The sequence below is a fragment of the Panthera tigris genome, chromosome F3, assembly GCF_018350195.1.
Source record: "Panthera tigris isolate Pti1 chromosome F3, P.tigris_Pti1_mat1.1, whole genome shotgun sequence".
Taxonomy (NCBI): domain Eukaryota; kingdom Metazoa; phylum Chordata; class Mammalia; order Carnivora; family Felidae; genus Panthera; species Panthera tigris.
In genome coordinates, this window is record NC_056678.1 from 24,523,978 (window position 1) to 24,547,190 (window position 23,213).

Sequence of the window (23,213 nt, forward strand, 5' to 3'; positions counted from 1 at the left end):
AATCCTCCCTTCTCCTTGAAAAAGCAATTTATATGAATAAAACAAGCTAGCAGAGCAACCCAAACTAGTTATTACCTAAAGCCACAGTGGCTTCCTTTTTCTCTTTTATGTTTTCATTCTAGGGATAGAAAAGTTATTTTTTAAAGTTGTGTACTTTCAAAGTACATTTCAAATTTCCATGACTATGTCCTAAAAGATAAAGGCAAAAATGAACTTTATGTCAGGAGGCTCCTAGGTTCCCCTTCCCCATTTTCTTCAACCCTTACCCCTCAGTAAATAAGTTTGGGTAGAGCTGAAAAGCTAAACAGTCTAGGGCCTCATAAACTCAAATGTTTGGATTTCCTGAATCCTTGGGTTTTTACTACTCCAGTAAATCCTTTAACTAAATCTTTTAAAGCTCAGAAGAGAAGCAAGTATATAATTATGTCCAGTATTATTTATACTTCTTCCGATGTTTCAATAAAGATTTTTTTTTAAGTCAACAAAGGGTATAAGCTTTAGCTTTAATACTCAAATTTTCCAAAGGTTTAACATGCTAGTCTTAAAAGGAAAGAGAGTACCATCCAGGGTTATTCCCAAGTTCAAGGACAAAGATGGGTAACTCTGGAGGGCAATAAGTAAATTTGTTTTATCATTCCAGGACATGACAGAAGAAATTCAACAATGAGCAGATTCTGTGGGCATCAACTTCCCATACAATGACTTCAGCTCTTGGTCTCCATATCCTTAAGGAATATTTATCATCATGCTCTACTCTGCCAGGGACAGGAGACTTAAAGTTGCCTATGTTAGCGTATCTTGTTACCAGTGAGCTCAGCCTGGTTGGCTCCTGAAGTTTTGATTTTAACTCAATGTTATTTCCTCCTGGAAGTTTCTCTGGCTCCACAAGTTGGGGATAGATGCCCCTCCTACATATTCCTGTGATACCCTCTACTTCTCACAAGCCCTTATCCACTGTATTATAACTTCCTTACTGTCTACCTTCCTCCTGGATTGTGAACTTTATGAGGGCAGGGGGCTCCGGGTTTTCTCTGCTGCAATCCCCAAACCTATCAGAGTGGTCCACCCATGTTAAGTAAAGTATGCCAGCAATATTTGTGGAATGAATGAATGAATGAATGAATGAGTAAAGAACAAGGAGTGCTGGGCGGGGGTGGGGGCGGTGAAGGCATTATTTTGCTCATTCTCCTTTGAATCATTTACATATCTCTTCAAACACACTATTTTAACTCTAAAACCATAGTAAATTTTCAAAGCTCTGTTCTATCTTTTTCAGAGCAGTGCAAAACTATCCACTATTCTATCCACAGAAACATTCAAGTTGACGTTGAACACCCCCTTCTCGTGTTGACAAGAAAGGAAAAGAATAACCATCCGCATGTAACAGTGAAGATCCTCTCCTTTCCTCCCTCAGACCAAGAGTTCATCATCTTTATTAACTCTTCTATGTCATTTACTCTTATGAAGGCCCTTCTCCTTCACAGGGTGAACCTGTTGTTGCCCAAGCTAATTAGAAACAATGAGATGGGCGGGGCAGGGGGTGGTAAGGAAAGAAATGTGGGTTCTGGAGCAGCAGGACAGGGCTTGTGTCCTGGGTCCACTACCAGGAGACCCTTGGTCAAGTTGAGGAAGATAAAACCTACTTCACAGCACTCTGGGGGAGTAATACATAGGAAGGCACAAGTCACAATGGTATATGATAAATGCTTGATAGATGCTAACTGAAAACTTAAGTCTCCTCTTTTTTTTTTTATGCCCAGACGAAGTAAAATGGAAAACTACAGCCAAGACCTCTACTTACCCTTCTCCTTTTCTCAAAGTTTATCAGCCCACCCTGAAAGAAATTAAATTAAAAAAAATAGTGACAAACCAAGCTACTTTGAAACACAGCCCTACATTGTCCCATGTCTCATTAAAATATATCACAGGGACAATAAAGTCACAATTATTAATGACACTACAATTTTAGCTCCTATGTAGGAAGAGAAGCAGCATTTGCTTCAAGAAAAACATTCTTTTAATTATAATAGGACAGGATAGGCAGACAGCCTTCTTATAAAATGTCTGATACTGGGATGCCTGAGTGGCTGAGCTTCTGACTCTTGATTTAGGATCAGGTCATGATCCCAGGGTCATGGGATCAAGCCCCACATCCAGTTCAATGCTGAGCGTGGAGCCTGCTTAAAATTTTCTCTCTCTCTCTGCCCCTCTCCCCTGCCCACACATGTACTCTCTCTCTCTCTAAATATATATATACATATATATATATATATATATATATATATATGTATATATATATATATGTATATATATACATATGTAATATAAATTAAAAAGAAAAAGTCTGAAATGAGCTAAAGTAGTAATGATAAGGAAGTTACAATTCAGAATCCAAATATATTTGTAGAGCCAGTAAGGGCAAAAGCTTGAGTACATGTTCCATTACGCTTTATTTCTTGACCCAAAGCAACAAAAACAGACGGTCATTGACTCATACTGGAAACCAAATTGTCAATGGTTTATCAAAAGGGAAGTCCTTTCTACACAGCCTCACAAAAAACTTAAGTTTCAATTCTTCATCCTGCGGCTCCTGTTCTCAGTCGGCTGAATTTAACTTCGAGATCACTGGTCACTCCCCCAAAATTCCCCAATGCGAATGAGTGTTTCCTGAGATAAGCCGAGGCAGAGGACGGGAAGAGATAGAGCTCAGGAAATGCAAAATGAATGCACATGCCCACAACAGCACAAGGAACTCAGAAGTAGGTTTGTGCAAAACAACTGCCCCGCCTGCTAATTCTGATGGAGTGAAAGCAGGCTCATCTCATGAGATAACCAGGGAGGGGAGGTAAACTTAGATACACGAGCAATCCTTAAATCTCATTTCAAATGTCAAATTTCTTCTCCACTTAGTATTTTATTACAGCTACTAACAAGTGGCTTAAATTTCACTTCTCTTCCCACTGAGAGAGAGAGAGAGAGAGCGAGAGAGAGAGAGAGAGCATGCACGCATGCAGGAGACAGTACCAGAGCGCCTCGGGGCATCTGACTGCCTCCCTACCCCACCAAGTGGAATATAAAGACAGATCACCCTTCAGGCCCACGTGCCAAAGTCCTACTCAACATAAGGTCTTTCTCACACCCGCTCCTTCATGAGGCCTTGCTGTCACCCCCGCGTGTGGAACTGATGGTGGCCTGTTTTCTTCTCTCACTGCATTTCTGTCGGAAATCTTACTACTTCCACAGTCACTGCCTGCTTCGATGTAGAGCTCGCACTGAACTGTGGGCCACTTACTCTTCTTTGTATTCCTCGTGGTACTGAACACCGTGCCAGATACATAATAGGCCCTCAACAGACACCAATTAAGTGAATTTCTCTCTTGGGTATCTGAGTCACCAGGTGCACACGACTCACCTCAATGTAGTCCTGAAGAGCAGTGTCAAGCATGGTGAGGTCGGTCAGGAAGGTGCCCAGGTAGGGCACAGTTCCCTGCATCACGCCCTGAAGAGCAAGCACACCAAAATGGTCTTTGTCGTGACTGAAAAGTTGAAGGGTTTCAACAGCCTCCGCGCGGAAGTGAATGAGCCTATTGTTGGCCGAATGGGGCAAGTGACCGTTCATAGATGAAAGCAGCAGTCTCTGAATGGCCAGGTGGGCTTTGACAACATCTGGAGAAAAGTTACAGTCCATTCAAGACCTGACTTGGGGCCATTAGGGCTAACCTCCGTGAATGAAGTTTTTAAAACTTCTAAAAAAGACAGGCATTCTATCACCCAATCTCTAACTTTCAAAGTTATGAAAACAAGCCTTACAGCCAGGAGATCATACAAGTACGTTCGAGGGTGTTCACGGAAGGATTCATATTGTGTGCACGCTGTTCAAGGGATGCCTTTTCTCTTTAAGAGTGTGTGGATACTCCTGGTGGTTTGGAATGGTCTCACCATCGGTAGGAGTGGAACGCCATACACTGAAGGAGACTGGATGCCACAAGAAGGTGGAGTGTCACTATTAAAATGATCTCTTGGGCTAGACTTTGTGGCTCACTTCCAAAGTACAGAGGTGGCACAGGGAAAAATAATAACTTCGAAGTGGAAAATCTGGCAAAATACTACTTTAACCAAGTGACTAAGGCGAACATCACCGACGACACCACACGTCACACACTCCTTGATAGGATGTGATGAGAATGGCACTTTACTTCTGTGATAGTCCTCGCCCAAACCCATAACCTCAGCATATTCACTAGAAAACAGCACAGACACACTCTTACCGTGGGCCATCCTAAGGATAACAAGACAGTATTCCCTAAGACTGTCAAGGTCACGAGAAACTATCACAGAGCAGAGCAGACTGGGGAGACAGGACTGCTAAACGCGGTGTGGTTCCCTGGCCAGGCTCCCGGAGCAGAAAGAGCATACCAACGCAAAAGTGGTGAAGCCCGAACAGAGTCTGGATTTTAGTTCACAGTAGCATGCAGGTGTTAGTGCCTTAGTGTCGACAGATGTGCCACAGCGAGAGAGGGTGTTAACAATCGGGGAAACGGAGTGAGGGCTTCACAGAAACTCTATGCATTCTCTGGAACTTTTCTGTAAACTCCATAATAAAAAGTTCACTTAAAAAAAAATTGTCCCTTGGAAATGAAGGTAGAATCACTGTGACGGCAGGTGTACACAGTATTGATGTCACCAAATTTCCTTTGATATCATGTCAATTCTCCCTAAAGCCACTGAGGCACTAACCATTCTGGAGAGAAAATAAAAAGGGGCTTGCATGGATGCCTTCTCCTCACATCATTCAGGCACATATGGAAGTTCTGAAAGAAAACAAGGTCTCAGCCAGGGCAAGACCAGGCTGCTCCATGTGAGGCTGGCTAGGAGATCATACAAGTATGTTCGAGAGTGTTCACAGAAGGATAAAACTCTAAGTAGGAGTTCTTGGCCAGAACTTCCGGCAGAGGTTCACCTTGAGGACTCATTCTCAGAGGCAGTTTTGTCCTTCCCTGTTAGGAGCACAAGGTCTCAGCCTGAACTAAAATAATTTTTTAATAGCTATTTTTAACTTATCTTTGGACAACCAAAAAAAAGTCTGAAATGCTGTGAAATGTTTTACCGGCTTTATGTTACAGAAGAGTCCTATCATTCAAACTCAACGTTTCTGATTTATGTCCAACCTTCCGAAGAGGAGAAAGGTTGTCAGTCTTTCATCTCCTCTCTCTGGTTTTCCCCTTCCATGCTAAAAGAAGAGTTTTTAAAATAAGGCTAAAGATGGTAACTATCTCTCAGTCTTAAGGAGGAAGGTATGGTACTCCTTTCAGTACTGAAAAACTAGGGGAAAAAAAGGTCTGGTTAGTCCTTGGGATTAGTATGGAAAGTGGAAAATGGAGAGGGTTTCGAACAAACGAAAAGATCTGCCAGTATGAGGACCAAGTCCTCCTGGGAGCAGACACTTTCCTCAGCACCCACGTCCTGGGTCACCGTGTGTCCAAAGTTGACTAGAGCAGGCATTCCTGTTGGGGAACTGAAGCCCAGGAGGTCTCAAGGCCAAGGTAGCAGCAGCTTCCAAGGGCAGAAGTGGATGGAGGAAGCCAGCAAGAGGGAAGGGAGCCTACCCGCGGCAGACTCTGCCTTACCTCTAGAAGAACAAACGCTCCAGAGAACGCTCAGATTTGTGACTCTCAGTGTTTATTTGCCACTGGGTCACATGGGAGCGGGAGTGACAATGTCTCTGCTACAGACCTCCCAGGGTTGCTGAGAGGTTGGAGACCGTTCTTGAAAGCAGGGGCATCCTGTAGACGGGGTGCCAGGCAGGAGCCCCACCGCCCACATAGGGCTGCCTTCTGATGGACCCTCGGGGAAGACCGGGGGCCATACGTACCATGTCCTTCTGGAGCTGAAGCCTCCTCTGAGTCCGCTTCTGGTTTTCTTTCACACTGCTGTCCAGGTTTGCAAATTTTGAGGTTCCTTCCTACGACACAGAAGCACACACAGAGGAGAGTGATGGAGAAGGCCACTAGGAAGAAACATAGGGGCCTCTAGCTTCCGGTACAGAACCTCTGCACAGCCACCCGGTGCCACACAAAATGAAGAGGCCTCCAGCAGGCTCTGGGCTGAATTTATAGAAATGTTTGGCTGGCTTGTTGCAAGTGGTCTAATTGCAGTAAGGTCTGCTGGCCTCCGATTATCCTGTGTTCCCCCTGCTTTGTAAGAAGAACCCTGATTTCGGGGATAACATCAATGGTCAATAGAAGGCAGGCAATTCCCAAACGGGAGACAATTTTTACATATCCTGAATTTCACTCAGAGTAATCACATGTCCTGGAAATGAAGATCGCTTCCTCAGTACATTTTGTGATTTCTTGATCTGGGCCTGAAATACATGTGCCAGCATTCTGTGAAAGAAAAGGGATGATTTCTGTGGTATTTCTTAGCTAAAGGAAACTTTTGTACCGGAAGTTTTCTGAGGAAGTCCAGTATCATGGTGCGGCACTAACCTATGAAAGCCAGACCTTCACACATTTTTTCCCCCATTTTTCTCGGCCAATCCATCCTCGCAAGTTGCTCCTCAGGTTTGGAACTCTTACAAGTCAATCCTTCCTCCTGGCGCCTGAGGACGGACGGCTACCCTTTCTCTCCTCCTGTCTGTTGTTACAACAAACTCTTCCACATTAGTGACTAAACTCCAGTTTGCTGACTGAACACAGTGTTTTGGTTTTGTGGTTTCAAGGTCTTGTTAAGTTCTCATTTTCCAGGAACTGTATGAATGGGGGGCAAATTTCACAATTCAGTTGGGTATAAGCTCTACAGTAGCTTTTCCTCGGTCAGTCTTCCTGGGGTTTATAATATCACCACAGCATGTGACCTTTCCCTGCCACATGCTGCAAAAGCATCTTTTGCAGTGACTTGGCCTCTCCGATGTCAGCGAGGCACCAATGGCCTCTATCATTCACCTGCCTTAACCTGGGTCCAGAACCTGCAGTGACTCATGATCTATTGCAATTCTCCCTATGACAAATAATAATGAGGAGCGGTATCATTTAACGAACTCCTACTTAAGAATTTTATCCTGGGGAATGAATGAAAGCGGCCTAAAATGTGCCATTTCCCATGCTAGGTGGTGATGAGTGAGCCCTCCCGTCTTCTGAAGAATTTGCTTGGAGTGAGAAATCATTTCTGTCTGACTTGAAGGTAAGTGTCCCTTTCCTGTGTGAGTCCCTCTGGTTCCCTTCCAGTTTGTCAATTGTGTGCAGAAATTATTGAAGATATATCTAAAACTCTTAAGAAGGATTTCTGACAGGTTAAAAGGCTCCTGAGAGCCACAGAATAGCAGAGAGAAGGGAAGAGCGCTCAGGACAGGCTTGCTCATTTCATGACCTCGCGTTTCTCGACAGTGAGATTCCACTCCCGGCTGGGTAACTCAAGAGACCGACTGGTGCCAGCTCTCCCAGATGAGGCGCCAATTGAACACCTACACTTGCACCTCAAACGGTGTCAGTTTTCTCCTTCTTTGCCCCAAATCCTTCGCTCCGCAGCTCTTACACCACCAATCCCTTGAAACTCCCTGGAACTTTTCACAGGTTTGCTGATGGCCTCACTCTGGCTCCTTAGGCTCCTCTGCCGGCCATGCTCAGGCTCTTAGTGCCTCTTCGTTCTGCCAAAGTCACCTTCTTGTTTTGCACTACATTCATGTCTTTGGAAATGTTACCCTTAATGACTGCCCATGTTGGGATGAATTCCAGATCTCTCTTTCTTTCTCCATCAACCTCCTTCTTCCTTCTTACATTCCCTCCCTCTCTGTTTGGTATCTGTCCTCCTCCACCTCTCTCTCTTTCCCCTTCCCCTCCCTCTCCAGTGAAAATTTCTCACCTGAGTCCCACCTTCTCTCTACCTCTATCTTTGACAGAGATCGGCTGCCCTCAGCCATCCTGTTCCCGGGCCTCAGAGGGGTCTCTTCTACCAGGCTGTTCCACAGGCACTGGATTCTTCTCAATCAGTATTGCTTACGTGGTAGCCCAGAAATTAATGGTAACTACCTGAAAGGGCCTTCCCAGTCCTAACAGCCGCTGCTCCAACCCTGACTTCAGTATGTTTTGGAACTTCACTACATATCCATCTCTACCACAGCCAAATTCCTAGGCCTTTCTCGTGGTTGTTTATATCAGTTCAACCAGGGAGAGTTCTCACCAAGATTCCCAAGATCCAGGATGATTTGGTGGCATTCTGCTTTCCTACTGCTTTAAAATTCACGGACTCTACAATTTATCTGCTCAGAGTTATCGAAGTTCCAGAAATCATAAGGTGATAACAGGTTTAAGGTAATTTTTGAGGGGTGCCTGGGTGACTCAGTCAATTAAGCATCCGACTCTTGATTTCGGCTCAGGTCATGATCTCACGGTTCATGAGTTCAAGCCCCGCATCGAGCCACACATCTGGCTCTGTGCTGACAGTGCAGGGCCTGCTTGGGATTCTCTCTCCCCCGCACCCCCCCCCCCGCCTCTTCCCTATTCACACTCTCTCTCTTAAAATAAATAAATAAACTTAAAAAAAAAGATAACCTTTGAGAAAAATAAAAACACTTTTTCCAACAATTACAATGAAAACCTTAGCTTTTTGCTAATTATTATGATACCTCAGCCATAACAGCACAGAGGTGGACCATGACGTCCACCCAGAAGCAGAAGAGAAGACAGGTCTTTAAGACTAAGATTACCCAACTGTAAATCATATTAGAAACAGAGGCCAGCAGTTTTTCTCAGTGGTTCTTTTGAGAACCCAAGTACCTTGATTTCATTTTTTTTAACAACTGTGCTGAGAATTAACACTCAAATTATAGACTTCATATGAAGAATGATCAACAAAGGTGACTGGAAAAGGACCTACATACACATATGGCCTGGCCAGAACATTACACTATCGTTAATGATAATGCACAGACCACATGAATTCATAGCCAAGTTTTTCATTTCCTTGGGATCTGAGCCATGTATAAGAAATTTAACTAAGAGCACTAGGGTAAAGTTCTACATTTAAGAAAGTTTACAGGACCTTTAATGTCTACACATAGCTTTGCTTCTAAGGTTTCAGCCAGAAGACTACCACTAGGCAACCAGCTGCACAGCGTTCAATTTATCTACATTGGAAGGATGACTCAGAGCTATTGGGATTTGAATATGTGGCTCCAGTTAGTCTAGCTGTGTATTACTGACAGGGAGACCACTAAGCCATCTCCTTCCAGCCAGATGAGTTTCCATCTAAAGTCTGCAAATCCAGGGGGATGTGAAGCAGGGAGTAACACGATCTCAGCAAGCACTGTTTAGTGTGCAGTTAATCAGGTAGGCCAAATCCAGAGTCAGCATCAGCAGAAACTGCCTTGCTCATATCACCTACTCCAAGAAGGGCTAAGAGTGGGCGGGTTCTTAAAGTCATGTGACTCATAAGGCCCACCAACTCATGCAGGTGAATGTAGTTTCTGAACACTTGCGGCATGCCAGTCACTGTGTTAGGCATTAGGGATGTAACAGTGAAAAAACAAACCCAGTCCCTGCCTGCAAGAGGCTTTCAGACTGGCAGGGAGACAGTCTGAGTACCCAGCAGAGTCCACAGTGAGACCTGAAGGAGGAGTAGCACTTAGAAGGACAACAGTCTAACAGACGCCCTTATAGGAATGACTAATGTTAACAGTCATCAACTGGATGCCTCTTCTCAGCAACCCCACCTCCGCTAGACTTGCATCCCTACTCCACGTGTCTGCTCTAAGCTTGCACGTGTAGCACGTACTTCATTCGCGTTCATTTGTTAGGCATACTTTGGCTTCATATTGTGCACAGAGCACGCCAAATACTAAAAACACATTTGCATAGTGCTTTCAAATATTTTCTCTTAGTGAATCTTCAAAAACAATTCTATGATGTCAGTGGACTAAATACTCTTATTGTCTCCAATTTACAGAAAAAGAGACCAAGGACAAGGATCATATCCTCTAATCGCCCAGTTCACAGCTTCCCCCTATGGTAATGCATGTTATACGATTTTATAATTGTCTACTTCTCTGCCTCCACCATGAGACTGTAATCTCTTTAAGATCAGAGACTGCCTTCAATGCGATGCCTAGTATATAATGAATGTTCAGTTAACAGTTGTTCAATGACTAATTTATCTTCTCTGTGAAGTTTTCTCTGATCTACCCTATCCCCTACTCCTAAGTGGTAGGAATTTACAATTTTATGGCTAAGTGATAAAAACACAGGTTTTAGAGTCTCACTAGGCAGGGTTCACATTCTAGCTCCACCAGCTACCAGGTGTGTGATTTAAGAGGTATTATTTACCTCTCTGAGTCTTGGCTATCTGCAAAACAAGGATGATACAATCTACTGTAGATTTTTATCCACAGTAAATTTCTAGAAAGGCTGTGAAGATAGGATCTGGCCTATGTTCCCTTCTGATGATCCTTCACAACCTGTTATTTGTACCTTTACTTGACTGTTCTTGTTTAGTGCCAACATCCACCACCCAGAGGATGAATTCTTGAAAACAGGGTCTGTGTTGGTCACCTTCATATTCCTAGAGGCTGCTCCAATGTTTTATGAATATTGGACACTCAACAAATGTCTGGAGAAATAAAATAAACCAAGCTACACTTTTATCTGCCTGTAGTTCAGAAGTCAGCACTCACTTGGCGTTCAATAAATACTGCTGACAGACTGTGCAATTTAGTCCAGATAAAGGATGTGGAATTGCAGGCTTGGTCTCTGTCATTCTAGAAGATGTTTTGCTGAGAAGGGATACTCCAGGGCCTCTCACCCACCTATCTGCAGAGCAGCTCGAATAGATACACACTGGAGGACAAGTTTCACAATCTGGTTGTGTAACCGGGAAGCCAAGGACTGGACTTTCAGTTTTCTCAGCCCCAAGCTCCTTAGATTGGGCACCAAAAAAACCCACAAAATTTCTGCCTTCTAGTCCCTTCAGGCTTTCTCCTGGGACTGTAGGAATGTAAGGAGCCCTCAAGCCACTCCCGCCTTGAAGGGATTCCAGAGCTGGAGACAATGTGACCCAGCACTTCCACCTAGAGACCCACCTTCATTAGGAGTTCCCGGCTGGTCAAATGGTTATTATGGTCAGAGAAGATATCTGAAAGCTCTTCAAACATCAGCATCCGGTCCCTGTGAGAGGGGTTAAGAAAATATTCACAAATAAAGAGTCAGTGAAAGTCCCACACCTTGGGCCCTGCTGCTCTCAGTTACCTATGGCTCCAGAGGGATCACACTGATCTCAGGATCAGTGAGGGATGTGAGCGCAGATGAAGCCAATGGCTTTGTTCATGCAGGGTGTTTTTTTTTTTTTTTTTAAGGTAGACACGGTCACCTATGTGAAGAAACGGATTTTTCTAACCATGTACATTATAATCATAAAAAAAGATCGTTAAATTGGGGTATCAAGTTGTTCCACTGGGACATGTTCTTTAAAAAAAAAAGTCTCGGGCACCTGGGTGGCTCAGTCAGTTAAGTATCTGGCTCTTGATTTCAGCTCAGGTCATGATTTCAAGGTTGGTGAGCTCGAGCCCCACACTGTACTCTGTGCTGACAGCACCGAGCCTGCTTGGGATTCTCTGCCTCCAATTCTCTCTCCTTTCAAAATAAATAAATAAACTTAAAAAACAATTTTTTAAAAAAATTTTGTCTCAGAATACACACAGAGCCCCGCAGGACCTGAGAAATCATGTTGGCCAAGGTCAGGGACTTGTCCACGTTGCCATTGCTAAGTGTTGAGACTAAATTTCCCGAATCACAGCCTGGTGCTCTCATCTCAGAGTCATAACAGATGGAAGCAGAACAGGCTGTGGTCAGGGGAGTGGGTTCAAATCCCCGCTCTGCCACTCACTCCCCAAGTGATTGTGGGCAATTCGCTTAACTTGCTTAGGCTTCCACTTTCTTACCTATACACTGAAAATTCTAGGAATCCCTCTGAAAGACTGCTGTGAAGTCAGCAGGATCACATATGCAAAGTGTCTACTCTGCCTCTGCCAGTCTACTACATGTCCACGGGCCTCATGCTTTACTCTGCACCCCTCCAGGGTTAGTAAGTGGAGGGCTCTGAAGGCAAAGAATTAACGGGGCAATATCACTCTATATGTAGCATTTCATTATCATGAGAAAGCCACCATTAACTTATTTGTTTTACAATGAGTGTAATATCACTGTTATAATAAAGAAAACCAGTAAAGCTATTTACATTTTGGAAAAAATAATTAAGAACTTAATTACATGTGGGCCTACATAAACAGAAATAAACAGACATCTTTTCTGTCCACTGAAAGTTATTAGCATAAAGGATTATAGGGAAAGTGATAACCAAATAAGGTATCTTAACCCTGTCCCTTGAATTTAGCAATGAAAAACATGGAAAGCTGGTATGAAAGTGTCTTCTCTAGAAACTGTGACACTACTGTAGCATCCCCACTAAAACATGAACCAACCAAGAAACAAACCAGACACCCACCCAACCAAGCCAGAATGTGGCTTTGAGGTTTGTTTTGTGGTGAAATAGTTTACAAAGCCAACTGAAAGAATGAACCTTCTCATATGGTAACCAAGAGATTAAGCTCCAGCTCCACTAACTTTTTTACTTGTGTTTTAGCCTCAAATTTGCTGTGCAGGAACTTTTGGCTAAGTGACTTTCCACAGCGTGCTATTTATCAACTACCAAAGAAAGATAGGATCACCTTTCACTGCAATCACAGAAGACTGCAACCAGGCACAGGTGGTATTTTAGCACCTGACCGTCCCTCTGGTTTTGTGTTTGACACCACAGTAAGGGAACGGTGATGAGGGCAAGGAGAGGGCTCTGGGGCTATTGAACATGAGGACTCTGCATGCATCTGATTTTCCCATTGTATTTTACGAACGCCTGTCATCTAATGACTTTATAATGCCCATATCTTTCATAAGATTTATATGCAAAGGAAAACCAATTAACTAATCTTTCACCTACAGAGTCAGCTTGGCTAATCAAAGTAATGAAGAAGAGAAAGAACCAAGAAATAAGTGGTAATCAAAAACATTGCATTGGACTTTGAAAAGCCTATCTGCCAGGTTTTCTTCTGGTAGATAACAGTATTATAAACAGAGAAGGAGCTCTGGAGTCTCCAAGTGGCTGTGGCTTCTACGGCTCTGAACCAGGCATTACAACCACCCACTTCAATTTTTTCTGCTGGCTCATCAAAGATTTATTTCATAAGTAATTTGACTTCCCCCAAGTAGACTCTCCTCTGACTGAGAATATGAGCCCACTGGTAAGCACTCATTTTTCAGCAAAAATTTATGAAATTCTGGTTTACCTATCTGGGTTTCTTGCAAGTTTGGATAGTGTCAGTCCCTTAGGGCTTAATCAGCTCTGAGTGAACTCATGAAACCGAGTACCTAGACTTTCCACTCTTAAGCACCAAACCCACCAATTCCACAGGGGCAGGCCTGCCTGGGAAGCCAGCTGGCCCCTCTCTTGGCTGCAACCGACCATACTACATACAGTATAGACTGTAAACAGTTTACACATTCTTTCCTGATATGCCTTCCTTCTTGATTAGTTCAAACCTAGGTAGACCTGTTGAATGTAATTGGCCTCGTTTGTAGCCATGACATATTCCCCAGCTTCTAAAGCTGTGTGGATAGGGAACCGGAGCTGCCTCCTCCTTCACCTTTCCCTCCTTTGCAAAAAGTTCTCTGGTCTCCAGGGGAAGCTCTGGAAATAGGGGAATGAAGATGGCGAAACAATAAGGACATTATATCGTTCATTGTCCCAAAGGTTACACCAAGAAATATGAAGAAAAACAATATAAAACGTGGCCAGTTAATAATGTTAGTCAGGTCCCTAGGCAGGAACATTTAGGGATTTTTAATATCACTAAGATAGCGTTTAACTCGGGGCGCCTGGGTGGCTCAGTCGGTTAAGCGTCCGACTTCGGCTCAGGTCATGATCTCGCGGTCCGTGAGTTCGAGTCCCGCGTCAGGCTCTGTGCTGACAGCTCAGAGCCTGGAGCCTGTTTCAGATTCTGTGTATCCCTCTCTCTCTGACCCTCCCCTGTTCATGCTGTCTCTCCCTGTCTCAAAAATAAACAAACGTTAAAAAAAATTAAAAACAAAAAACAAAAAAGATAGCGTTTAACATGCTGAAACAGAAGTTAAGCAATTAGATTCTTGCTAAACAGCAAGAGCTAGCGTCCTATCTACACGCATGCTCCCTCACATCTTGGAACAGCTTAGGGCTTTGGAGCGTGGCTGAGAAATAACCAGAAGGAATGGCCGCACTGCTGTAACTTCATCACTCCACACCCTTCCCCCTCAGACTCTAGATGACAAGCACATCCTTCAAATCATCCCAAAGCCAATACTCTTGATGTTGGTGCACTTCGCAGATGAGTCTGACTTCTCTGCCTAAAAACTCATTAATGTTTATGTGTCAAGTGCACCCTGCCTGGGACACACAGAGGCTTTCAAATACGTTTCTCTAGTTACAGAATATGGGCTTTGAAGGCAAGGACCCATACCATTTACACAGTGACTAAGTCACCCCAGCCAAAGAAAGCAGAGTGGACACTTGGGAACTTACTTTGGGACGACGGCCCAGGTCTTTTTTAACCTATAGATGGAATTGGACTGCAGTGCCGAAATGATGGCCCTCAAGGAAGAAAAATTCTTCAGGATTCTACATTCCTGTATGGAGGGTGATTAAAACATAAAAGGCATTTTAAATATCAATAATACTGCGAGTTGGTGGTTTCCTGTTTTAGAGGTATCACAGCTGCTATGAATTCTTACCACTAAATAGGCAGCTGTATAAATACTCAACATCAAAAAGCAGCTCCTTACTCCCACCCCAGTCACCGAAACACTTTATAGGTTTTGGCACTGTATGCTTGTTTTTCTCCCTTTAATATATTTTTTGCGTTGTTGTTATAGTTTTATGGTTTCCAGCTTTCCTCGTAAAAACACGAACGGAGGTGAGTCTGCAAGGCTATGCTAGGGAAAGCAAACTTTCTTCTGCTGAAAGCACACAGATGCCCTAAAAACACACATGAAAGGTCACTATATCCTTTAGACCCACAGTGTGAGCCGGGCAGCGGCCACCGGGAGGTCAGATGGTATCGAACATCTCATGACCAACCCTTGCCCAGAGAGGTGTATATAACTTGGCAATAAACATTCACCACAAGTTGAACTTTGGCTTTCATGCTCTTAGCCAAAAGGGAATATTTTTATACACACGCATTTCGTTTCAAATTGGCCTGTGCCACAGTCATAAACATTCAGAAACACCTTGGTACTTCGCTGTTTCCAAAATAAGCCAGAGCTTTTAAAATGAAATCCATTTTGGCAGCATTTTAGAACAAAATCAAGGAGGACAGGAAATAGTCTGGATGTCATTTTCTGGGTAAAGAGAAAGGCTCTCTGATCCTGAAACTTAAGCTACCGCACGGAGTGGATAGCCTCGGCAGCCAGTGACCCTGGAGTCAAAGTCCTGCAGCATGAATGGCGGGGACAGCAAAACAGTGAGGGAGGGAGAGAGTCCCATTCTTGGCACCATGGGGAGAGTGGATTATGTCTTATGTCAAAGGAGATGTTTCATATGCAGGCATTTGGGAGTGTAGTCTATCCACTGTTTACAATTGAGTACACCGTGTGGGCACGGGGTTGGCTTTGTGCAGAACATCTGAAGCAAGAAATTCCAAAATGGTTGGGCAGAACTGCACATTGCTTAGAAGGTCAATTCATGAAGTAATGCTAATCCCGAATAGGAAGGAAAACAGCATTCTCTAACTTAGCTTGTCAAAATCCGGCTACTTAAAACTATGCCCAACAAACAAACCTCCAAACATTATTTCCTTAGAGTATAGACCAAAGTATTTTACAAAAGTCATGCCCACTCTTTTTAAATGTCTCAATGCCTTCCCCTTATTTGAAAAGAAAGAAAGAGAAAGAGAAAGAAAGAAAGAGAGAGAGAGAGAGAGAGACAGAGAGAGCACACTCTGAATTACAGTCAGTCTGGAAACCCAAACCCATGAGAGCATGGTTCAACAAAGGTTCAGAATCCAAAAGTCATGCTCCAAAAATCAAGAAACTTGCAATAAATAAAGGAACTCAGGCACAGATATTTCATGCAAATTGTAATAAACATATGGAACACATTATTCAGAAAGAGGCTTAAGCTAAGGGTTTTAAAGGAGTACAAAAGACATTTGGCCCCGTTTCTAGAAAGGGAGGTATCTTCCAGGAGACGTGGTGCAAAAGTAAAAAGAAAACACAGCAGCAAGGCCAGCCCAAGAAAATATAATCGCATCAGGTCACAAATATTTTCTGTGTGTAAAATTATTATCGTTTTTTCAAATATCCTCTCAATAGAAACTGAGTATGATTAATGCAAGAAAAGTAAAATAAATCTTGGCAGGAAACCACCTATGAGTTTCATTATTTTATTAAATTACTCCACACAATTTCAAGGGACACAACGTGCTCAATATTAGGAAACTACACCACCAAGAACAAAGACCCCTGGCTTTTAAATATGTGTTATGGGATTTGGAATATACCTCAAATTGTTCAACTTGCATTTCTTATTAACACATATGTGCACAATTTATATTTAATTTGGACCAAAAGTCATTGTTTGAGCCACACTGTCATACACACAGATGCTATATTCTTGCTATAGACTTTCTAAGTAGTTGAATGGATTAAAAGATATGGCATTTATGGCCAAAACAAAAATATTTTCTTCTCATTCTGAGAAGGCAGAAATTCCATGCTTTATTCCACTCTATCAGAAATTCTTTTTATAGCTCTTGAGAAATTAGCTCAATTCAGAATAGGAGAAATCTAAGTTGTAAGACACTGTTCTCTTACTTTTTTCATATACTAAAAAGTCTGTGGTAACCGAGCACCTAAAAATTCAAAATAAGGCAAATCCTCTAGCACAATTATGGCCCTGCTCCTTGATCAAAGACAACAAAGAGAATGTAAAATACAAAGAGAGAGAGAGAGAGAGTGTGTGGGTGTGAAAATGTAAGCATTATGCCCTAAACAGGAGGGCTTAATGAAAAAAGTATATTAGGATAGAAAGCAAAATGGGTTTTGGTTGAGGGTTGACTCACATAACCCAGAACATGGACTAATAAGATATTTACATAATAATTATTTTTCAAAGTTGTTGTTAATTACATAGCTTTTGCTGATGTAATTTCTTCTGTCTAGGAAAAAAAAATCTAACTCAATCTTCAAATACCAAAAATTCTATCTAGTATTAAAGCTAAGTCCAAAAGTCATCCTATCCATGAAGCCCTCCTCAATCCCCCCAGAAGTGGTTTCTCCCTCCTCCACCACTGCAGCTTATCTCGGAGGGCCCCGCTCCTCTTCTGCCTCAGCTGAGATCATCCCAGTATATCTCAGAGTATCTTGGCTTCCTTGTGTGACTACAGGCTCCTGTAAGATTACATTAATTGTGCCTATCCTCACAATGTCCCCAAATTACATAATCTTGTAGCTTATGTGCATTTAGGAGCGCATGAAATGTCTGGTGACCAACTGACTGAATACTGTTCACGTTTCCACAGTCGTGAAGATACTGATCAGCGAAGGTCATGCAGTATGTAAGCAGCTGACCCAGAGCCCAGACTGACACTCAGCAGAATGTAATTCAGACCTAGGAATAAACTCTGCCCTTCTACCTTCAGATAGAAGGTCCTCAGAAAAGCCCCAGATGAATGTGAAATCTGGGCACCTCAGTCCTTCAGGAAAGAGATTCAGGATTCTGAGAAGGTACTGGCTCTTCAAGTCTGCAGAAGACATAATGTTTCCGGGTGCTGGAAGGGTGCCTAGGTAGGTCATCATTCTGCGGTGAAGAGTAGTCAGTTTGGCACTTAGACCATCAGGTTGTATTTACTGAACACGGGGCAGAACTGACACTCAGTTGGTGACTATAAGGGGAAAAGCAGGCATATGTCACCCTAGAGATGCAGCAGTGTGCAGGCCCATGAGCTGAAAGAAGTGAGCAAGGGACCGATTTTCTATAAAGAGGAAAAGTAGGAGCACCTGGGTGGCTTAGTGGGTTAAGTGTCCGGCTTCGGCTCAGGTCATGATCTCACGGTTTGTGGGTTCGAGCCCCGCATAGGAGCCTGCTTCAGATTCTGCGTCTCCTCTCTCTCTGCCCCTCCCCCTCCCCACACGCTGCCTCTCAAAAATAAATAAATATTTTAAAAATTTTAAAAAAATAAAGAGGAAAAATAAGCTCCTATTTAAGAAAGACCATTTTTTCTTACTTTGGAAGAAGAATAACAGCAACAAAAACCCAGGGGGTCCTCACATATGTTGTTTGATTGCCTTTCAGCCAAATGGATAGACCCATTTAAACGGAGAGAAGGAATCGTCTCCAGTATCTACTAAATACAAAGAATATTTTTAAAAAGATAATTACATGAGCAATGTTAATCCACTTCTCGATGACTTTGGCTCTCTGTTGAGTTTTCAGTTCTCTGCCCCCCAGGATGGTGCTGACAACACATTTGGTGAGGGTGTTAAACTGAGAGATGGTGGCACGGATGGTAGGAGCCAAATGTTTGTTTTCCTTCTTATCCCTCTGAGACCAAATGCAGCCCAGGCAGTGGTGAGGCACTACTTTCTTGAATAGTTGCTAGAACAGAAGAGAAGCTGAGTTTAAGGACAACACAGACATTTCATATGGGAAAGCACATAGTCTGGGTCATCTGTGAATTGGTATTTTGTAAATGGACAAATAACCCTTTTCTACTTGACTTGCCTCGTGGTGTCTATTTCAATGGACAAAAGTAAATAATTAATATGTTAACTGGTCAGAAAAGCCCACATGTTCTTTCTCAATCTGCTCGACTGAACAAACAGAACACAATGGCCAAAAGAAAATTCAAGGGACCGACAACATTTTGACTTTCCTATCTTGAAGGATAGAGAAAAATCTATACTACTAATCAAAAAAAAGTGGTCGAGGTGGTTTTGAGCTCAAAATCATACACACGGTACGTTCTAGGCGCTCACGATCGTGAATTGTGTATAATGCATAGGGATGCCCAGTGACCACCTGACAAGTGATCCAAAGTACAGTGCATGCGATGCTGTCATCAATGTCACTATTTCACATGATGTTTTAAATAAAGAAAGTAAGCAAATAGAAGGAAAAACTATCCAACGTCACACAGTAAAATAAAGACAGAGGAACATAAAGCCTGGTTTCCAGGCCTTTGCCTAAAAGTCATAAGCAATGAAGTTTCCGGTCTTTCTTTTACGCTATCAACCGTGGAACAAAAACAAAGCCAAATTAGTCAACTAAACGGGATTCTCACCTGTAGGGCAATTCAAGGCAAGACACGTAAGGGTTTATATAAAAGAGAGAACACAGGGATTTACTTTACGTAGACTATCTGATTTGCTTCTGATACTTTATTTGCATGCTCACTAGATGGAAACTCTGTCACTTTATTTGCTGCTTTCTTCAAAGTAGTAAGTGTACAAGAGTTTAAACCGTCACGATAATTTATAATAGTCTATTTACCAGCTGACACTGAGCTAGGACATGTGACTGATGAGATCAAATATGTACGGCTAACAAACTTCGGGAAAGTACAGGAGACACACATGGAAATGAACTGCCAGATACAGTCACATTTGGATTCAGTGAACTTATTTTATCCTAATTTATACTTTGACCGCTTCACAATCCTCCAAATAAACAGTTCAGATCTTGAAATATTTATGAGTCTAGAGGGAGAGAATACCCACGGAACAGGACAGATTTTGTTTCCTGAGAGTTAGAATTCTTACTTCCATGTATCGAGTGCCAAGTAAAAAGCACCTTCACCCGGCTTTGCAAGAAGAGCTTAAGCCTGAATTATTCAGATGATTGATTCAAGTCCCATCTTCACTCCGCATTTACAGGCATAGCCTCTCCTGGGGATTCGAAAAGACTTAAATCACATTACCCCACTGCCCTCCCCAGCCCACCAGTACTGTCACTCCCCACATTTTAAGTAGCAGCACATCGGAAGCACAAAGAGAAGACCTACGGCATCCATGTAGGTCAGCTGCTCTGCCACAAGGTCTTCTGGGAAGCACGTGAATTCTGCAGGCCCTCCACCTTCCGGTTCCTCTTCCTCGTCCAGGCTGAAGAAGATGGTGTTGGGAAACCCATCTGTTCACAGATGGAAAAAAAAAGTCAGTCACCTGGTGCCACTATTTATGACCTTGTTAGTAGAGTCAAACTGAACTTCTTTCATTGAGAAAGAAGAGGGCTAATCCTTCGGAAAACCCACAGGGAGAAAATAGTAAGCACAATTAATCTGAGTGAAATGGAGGTCTTCTTAATCTGTTCTTAGATTCTTTATTAAGTTCAGAGGCCTCAAGTTACCCCTTTGTTAAACCACTGATAGCTAGGCCAGGGACACAGCCAGGTCAAGGAAAGTCTAGAGAAGCAAACTTGGGCTACATTCTGGGGGTTTCCCTCATCTTGGCTCCCTCATACCTTCTGCTCAGCTTAAGGACCAATCAAACTGCTTCTTAAGCCCCAACTATGCAATTCGTAATCACTGGCCATTTATAACCAGAAGCCTGGAAGGAGTGGGCATGAAAGCAGGCCAGGCATCAGGTAGGAGAATGGGACATATGGTGTCAGAAATGCTGATGAAATCCTCAGAATTCTAAGAAAGTCCTTAGAATTCTCAAGATGTTTGGAGCAACTTTCAGCTTCCACCTAAAGTTATGTATGAAGCAGAAGAACCTGAAACTAAATTCACCTGAGCTTTATTTTGGATAAGATTATCAATTAGTAAATTACACAGAGCATAGACTGAAGAAGTGAGGGGGTGTGGAAATCACTATAATAACTACTTGGATCCCAAATCAGAAGCTGAAGGACTCAGCACATGGGATCAGAACTCCAGACTCCATTTTGAAAGAGTGTGGAATTGGATGAAGTTTCATTTGAACCCCAGCCCCCACTCCCCAGAACCTGTCCTAGGTTGTTTTCCAACCTCATCCCCCACACCTCCACCCCTTCGCACTCCTTGCTCTCCTGTTAAATCTGTTCTCAACAAAACAAAAACAAAAACAAAAAAAGCTAGTTGCATTCAGTTCTATGTTAGCGGAAATTTAAATCAGTGTGTTACTACTCCCCCAGAATGTTTACATTTTAAGCTTTTTCTCTTTTCCTTTGTAGAATAAGACTTTTATGCATCTCGGATCAAGTTGAGATGGCCTTTCCTTAGTTTTCCAGGGGAGAGGGGTGCTGAGAGTGGACCCCACATCACTCCCCCTGTCACAGTACCACATGAGTATTTGATGACTCTGCTGAGAGGTATTCGATTTAAGGATGGACTCCTCCCCCTGGAGCTGAAAGGACTCATGTGAATGGGGCTGGGTTAGAAGTAGGAGGGGATCCATGCCTGCCTCCAAAGGCTGGAACACAAACAGGCATGAGCTTTAAAAAAAAAAAAAAAAAAAAAAAAGCAAAACCTAAAACCCTATGATTTCACCACTCTGCCTCCACAAAACTCTGGTACTCTCCAATTCAGCAAAGGAATAAAACATTTGAAATCGCAAAGGTTCAGAATGGGCCTCTCATCCCTTTTGCTAGCTACTCTATAAATCTATCCCAATCACTCTGCCGTGCAGAGGCTGACCCACGCCAGCCCAAGAGGATGTGTGGTAAGGTCAGACCCCCTCATTCATTCGACAAACACTCACGGCAACCTCTATGTGCCTGGGATGTTGCTGTGTGAGAAGATTACGTAGTCCTTTCTCTCTGGGGCCTAGGCCATGCCTTCACTGTTTCCGCTTTTGACTCTCTTCCAGAGGTAAGTAAGTAAAAACTTGAAGCAAAATTTTACTTTTAAAAAACAATGTAGGAAAACTTTTGCTTTTGCCAGCATGAAATTGGGCAAAATAAGCCCATGAGAACCAAGCTCCTAAAACTCCTTTTCCGTGATGACTGCTGTGCTTAATAAACAGAGAGTTTGGAGCTTTCTTGATTAAAATTTTCCAAACTCCAAAAAAATTCATTTTCGAGCATTGCATAAAAGCCTTTCCAAAGTCAGGCAGTCTCCCTCTCCCCTGCCTCAGCCTGCCAGTCTCCCTCTCCCCTGCCTCAGCCTGCCAAATGAGTTCTGCCTTCCAGTCCTGGGTCGGAAACAATGAACGACTGGTCCCACCGGTTCCCCAATTAGGCCCGGAGCCAGGGGCAGCCCCAGTGGGGAGAGAGCTGGCCTCTAACATAGCATTTTCCACTCTGGCTCAAAGACAGGCGGGGAGGCCTGAAGGGAGTTGAGGTCCGGCAGCTGGAGGAGTGCCCCTGGTATTCAAACATTCCCGGCAGATGAAGTCATCTTAGATACGGGTACTTGGCAGTCAGCTTCTAATGATGCGATTGTACCGCCCCCCTGCCGGCACACACCGCTCTGATCCCCCTACATAAAACATTCAACAGGTACCGTTTGGAATTTAAGGTTATTTTCTTTGGCACTCAGGCAGCTTCCCTTATCGGTGATGGGGAACCGTTTCCTTTCCCTCACTGAGGAAATCGGGCGTCACTTCAGGGAAATGCCTGTCAAAAGCTCCAAGTGGGTCAGCCGCCATGGCAACCATCACCCGGCAGGCCAGTGGGGGGATAAATCGTCACACTGAAAGCCTGTCCTAACCTCTTTCCGACTTTCTTCAAAGCCTGATATTTCCAAGCTGCCCACGACCTGCAACGGTGGCCCTTCCTTTGTCCTTGAAAACAGGCAGTCAATTCCTCCAATAGGAAAAAACAGCCACAGAAACTTCCTTTGATGAGGCCATCCGAGAAGCTCAATGACAGTGACGTTTTCTAGCTGACAGAGAAACACTTTTTCAGGGCTTTTCGAACTTTTGTGAGGGCTGGAGCACAACTGCATTTAAATCCTCGCCCGCTGAATAGTGGTGGTTGTGATGGGTTTCCTCCATTAGATAGAAAGAGGAGCCATGAGGCAGATCATAAAAAGCAAATTCAAGTTCAGCATGGGACATGTTGACAAGAGAAGGTAAAGGACCATCAAGAGGACCATCCTCTTTATGGTATTAGAAGAAACCCGAGGAAATGCACTTCTCAGAGCCAGTTTCTTTATCTATAATGAGCATGCCACACCAGGTGGTCTTAAAAATCTCCTTCTTGGCTCTAAAACTCTTAGG

At 43.3% G+C, this 23,213-nt stretch overlaps 1 protein-coding gene across 5 annotated transcripts in view; it reads right to left on the reverse strand.

The window, feature by feature from the left end:
• Positions 1-23,213, reverse strand: part of RGL1 (ral guanine nucleotide dissociation stimulator like 1) — a 253,629-nt gene that overhangs the window by 21,592 nt on the left and 208,824 nt on the right. For all 5 annotated transcript variants that reach the window (XM_042975485.1, XM_007096227.3, XM_042975481.1 and 2 more), the window contains 7 exons: positions 20,078-20,202; positions 18,457-18,672; positions 14,599-14,702; positions 11,072-11,156; positions 5,873-5,962; positions 3,413-3,499; positions 1,802-1,834 (listed from right to left, as the gene is read on the reverse strand). In XM_042975485.1, coding sequence (XP_042831419.1) covers positions 1,802-1,834; positions 3,413-3,499; positions 5,873-5,962; positions 11,072-11,156; positions 14,599-14,702; positions 18,457-18,672; positions 20,078-20,202 — 740 coding nt within the window. The remainder of the gene's footprint in view (positions 1-1,801; positions 1,835-3,412; positions 3,500-5,872; positions 5,963-11,071; positions 11,157-14,598; positions 14,703-18,456; positions 18,673-20,077; positions 20,203-23,213) is intronic.